General features: G+C 32.3%; 1 protein-coding gene across 1 annotated transcript; it reads right to left on the bottom strand.

The window, feature by feature from the left end:
- Positions 1 to 13: 13 nt before the first annotated feature.
- LOC119665236 (cubilin homolog) lies at positions 14 to 3,702 on the bottom strand (the record flags this gene model as incomplete). Its single annotated transcript, XM_038074522.1, has 7 exons — positions 14 to 606; positions 2,156 to 2,345; positions 2,412 to 2,551; positions 2,619 to 2,986; positions 3,085 to 3,332; positions 3,390 to 3,558; positions 3,622 to 3,702. Coding segments are annotated over 7 exons (1,789 nt in total), but the record flags the coding sequence as incomplete, so codon positions are not given.
- Between the last annotated feature and the right edge of the window lie 56 nt (positions 3,703 to 3,758).

Genomic DNA, 3,758 nt, shown 5'->3' with positions numbered 1-3,758 from the left:
AGAGACATTTTACGACCTCCGCGTAACTCCCAAGCACATTTCAAGTCATATGGATAATTTTCTGGAAAATTAGGAGATTCGATGATGCCCTGCAAACTATTAATGATTACGTTGCAATTCGTTACATAATTCAGTACAAATTTAAGTCCATCTCCATCAGCACTATAACGTACATGTACTTTGTTTGATGTTGACTGCAATGTTAACACATCTCCGAAATTTGTGCAGTTTAGCTTGAGTGTGGGACTATTTGTTAAGGGACCATCATAAATTGTTAAACTATTTTGCCTACATAAGGCACTTGGATTATTAGAAGTGAGATTAAGATTTATAACGGAACCGGGTGAAACGGTTATACTCCAACTACACACCACTTCACCAGATATTTCCGCATTATGTGGCGAATGTATGGAACCTGAGAATGAATCTAGTTTGCCTCCGCAACCAGTACTTGTTTGCTGCCAAACAATATTGAACCCTTTATCAGAAATATACCAATCCGATACAAAGCGTATATATAACACATTTGTAAAAGATGGTATTCGGTCTGGTATTTTCACTCCACAATATTGACCAATTAGTGGAGAATTACTAAACATGCCATTCCTAGAAAAAATCGAAAAAAATAAATATATAATTTTTCTTTAATTAAGTTCTTTAATATTTAACAGTAATTAAATTTAACAGATAATTAAATTTTGAACAAAAAAATTTTTTTCCAGCTAAAGTACCCAGTCTGCAACCTGATCTGTTTCTGTATTTCGCAGAAAAATGGATTTAAATCGTTTAGGTAAATATGTAGAACATTACGTTACTGCCACCCGGCGCCTAAACTTAATGCCAATCACACAAATGTTGGTACTCGTCTAATGTGTCAGACTAAGGTATAATCCATGTTTGGAGTGATTTCTATATTATAGACAGCCTGACTAACATATGTGTTACAAAGATTTCTTTTTAAATATCTTTGTTGATTTTATGCAGAAGCCTCACCTTTAAAGAGATACTATATATATTACACTAGTCTCTTTATCGTCAAAATAAAATAGTGGAAAGCATATTTTACCTGCTCTCTATTTTGACAAAGCTTCATGCATGATAAGATCTGTCACAGGAGGCGCTCCTGATATACAAAAAAGTATCGTTTATAACTTAGTGGGATACTAATGCAACTAATTTAAAAAATTTTGTTACTTGCTTATTTTGCTTATCACAGATGGAGTTAAAGTCACAAATTTTTAATAATAATTTCTAATATTTTTTTCAAAGGTCATATAATACCCAGGTTAGAGGTGTGTTATTATTGTGACCTGTTACTCCAAGCGATGAAGAACACAAAAACACTAATGACATATTAAGAATATATATAAAGAATGACATATATAAAGAATGGGTGTTAAAGTACAGAAATGATCGAGAAGAAAAATTTAAGAAATTCAATATCAAGATAATTATGATAATTTTGTACGTAGTGCGTATTTTAAAAGACAACCTTGCGAGATGTAGAGCTGCAGTTTAGAGCATATAAGAAAGACGAACTAAAATATTACAATCCTATACCATCGTCTTTTGTCCTATAAGAGCTTTCGATTATCTCGAACAGTAAACAACCTGATTATAATAAAAGTTAGGTCTCGAAAATGATATAGTGTTTATGCTTCACGTTTAGAGTAAAAGAAACTGGAAAATTAAAATTCTATGAGATTACTATTATCTCTCTGTATTTTCGGATAACATATATACTTTTCACAAATGAATTTACCAACACGTGTACTTGTCAACAGATGGCACACTATAATCATATTTTTGGGCATAATATAGCCACAAAATGTCCAAATGTTAAGTCAAAATGTGACAAACAGAAACATGAAAGGTTTAAACTAATTAATATGTTTTGACTTCTGTTCTTAAACAATGTATATCACTCAAAAACAATGCCTGACAAAAAAATTACCAAATAATGGATTCACGAATTGCTATCTTCAAGTTGCATCAGTGAATATATCACTAATGTACGTTATACATTAGCGTACATTAGTGATATATTTTGAAAATTTATATTTACTTTTGAAAGTATCTTATACGAATTGTCTGAAAGTAATTAACATTTTTAATAGCAAAGTTTTGTTTAAATTTTAAGTAATAATTATTTCACCTTATCTCTAAGAAATCATCATCGCATACAGTCGAAACTTGCTCCAAACCGAATTCCTTAGGCACAAGTTCTATTGTGTGACCGAGTGGCGCCATTATAATCCATACACAATCCAAGTCATTACCGTAAGGCATTGGCCAACCAGGTGACGTAAGTACACCGAACCTTGTACTGAAATTTCCACCACAGTCTAAAATAATGTGAAAAATCAGTGAGATTTAATTAAAAGGTCTTATTTTTATTACATCCAACTTACTTTCCGCACTATCCACTAAAGTATAATTGAAAGATATATACGCCGGAAAGTAGTCAGAAGAATTAGTTAAGCCATTAACAGACTTTATTGTCAATACACTCGTGTGAAACACTTCATTCAAATAAATATTTTGAGAGTAACTGTGGATTAATCGTTATGAAAAAACATGATTTTATAGAAACATAGATTACAAATCATAGTTCCTACCTAGCCAGAAGCTTTTCGTCTTTGGTATCAGGTAGTTTTGAATGCAAGGAAAGACTGAAGTTATTGGCATTTTGTGGTGGTGTGTAGGTTAGAGTCAAAGATATGTGTTTATTTTCTGGTGCTTCAATAATCCATTCACAATAAGAGACGTCACTGAGCTTCTCGTTGCTTTCGTAACTGTTACGTGATTCCGTGAAAATTCCACCACAACGCACAGTTTCAAAAGAATATTCTATTTTTAATCCTCTCGCCCTACGACTATTTTCTGCCGTTTTGAAAATAATACGCAAGTGATTTTGGCTGGATACCAATGGTTCTGGAGTAGCATTCTTATAAAATCGACGTTTACTTATCTTAGATAGATAAACCTTAAAATGCAAATAAAAATAAACATTCAAAATGTTTTCCTTAAGACTTAAATACGTGTTGGTGAAGTTTCCAACTATTGTTTACATTTTTTACAAACCTCAACAAAATTAAGATTTTCATCAACATCACTGTCGTTAAGTTGCTTCAATTTCACATTGTGGCCATCTTCATCCAGAAGCGTTGGCACACTTTCAGATATTTGAAAATCTGCAAACTTAATATGGATCACACTCCCCAATGGACCATAAATGTCATATGTACAAGTCATATGATCAAAATAGGGGTTAGGATAATTGGGTGTCATAAAAATTCCATCATCAGGACCGAAAAATTTGTCCTCACAAACTTAAAAAAGACATTTGTACTCATAAGTTCTATTTACGCTATATATAACGCACTTACTCCGACTATATCTTGCTTCAAAAGACAATGTGTCAATTTTTAAGCCTACAACCGCGTACTCATACCGTATAAGCAAGTAATTTCCCTCCGATATAATCGGACTCACTGACTTGAAATCACCACATATTCGTTTCTCCAATGGATATTCGTCAGTTTTTCCATTAAAAATCTAAGAATTTATACATGTCTAATGTAACTGCTAATATATGTATTATATATATTATTGACTTACTTCAACTTTTTGCAAATCACAATCATCGCTATCCAATAAATTATAATTTAAAATTTCTAGTTTTATTTTAGTACCTGGGGGCTGCTGTATTAGATAAAGACAAATTTCTGCATTTATGTGGCCGCCGATGGTAGCTC

Source organism: Teleopsis dalmanni, unplaced genomic scaffold (genome assembly GCF_002237135.1).
Source record: "Teleopsis dalmanni isolate 2A unplaced genomic scaffold, ASM223713v2 unscaffolded_contig_4065, whole genome shotgun sequence".
NCBI classification, from domain to species: domain Eukaryota; kingdom Metazoa; phylum Arthropoda; class Insecta; order Diptera; family Diopsidae; genus Teleopsis; species Teleopsis dalmanni.
The sequence above is the reverse complement of the archived record's forward strand: the minus strand, read 5'-3'. Positions and strand labels throughout refer to the sequence as shown.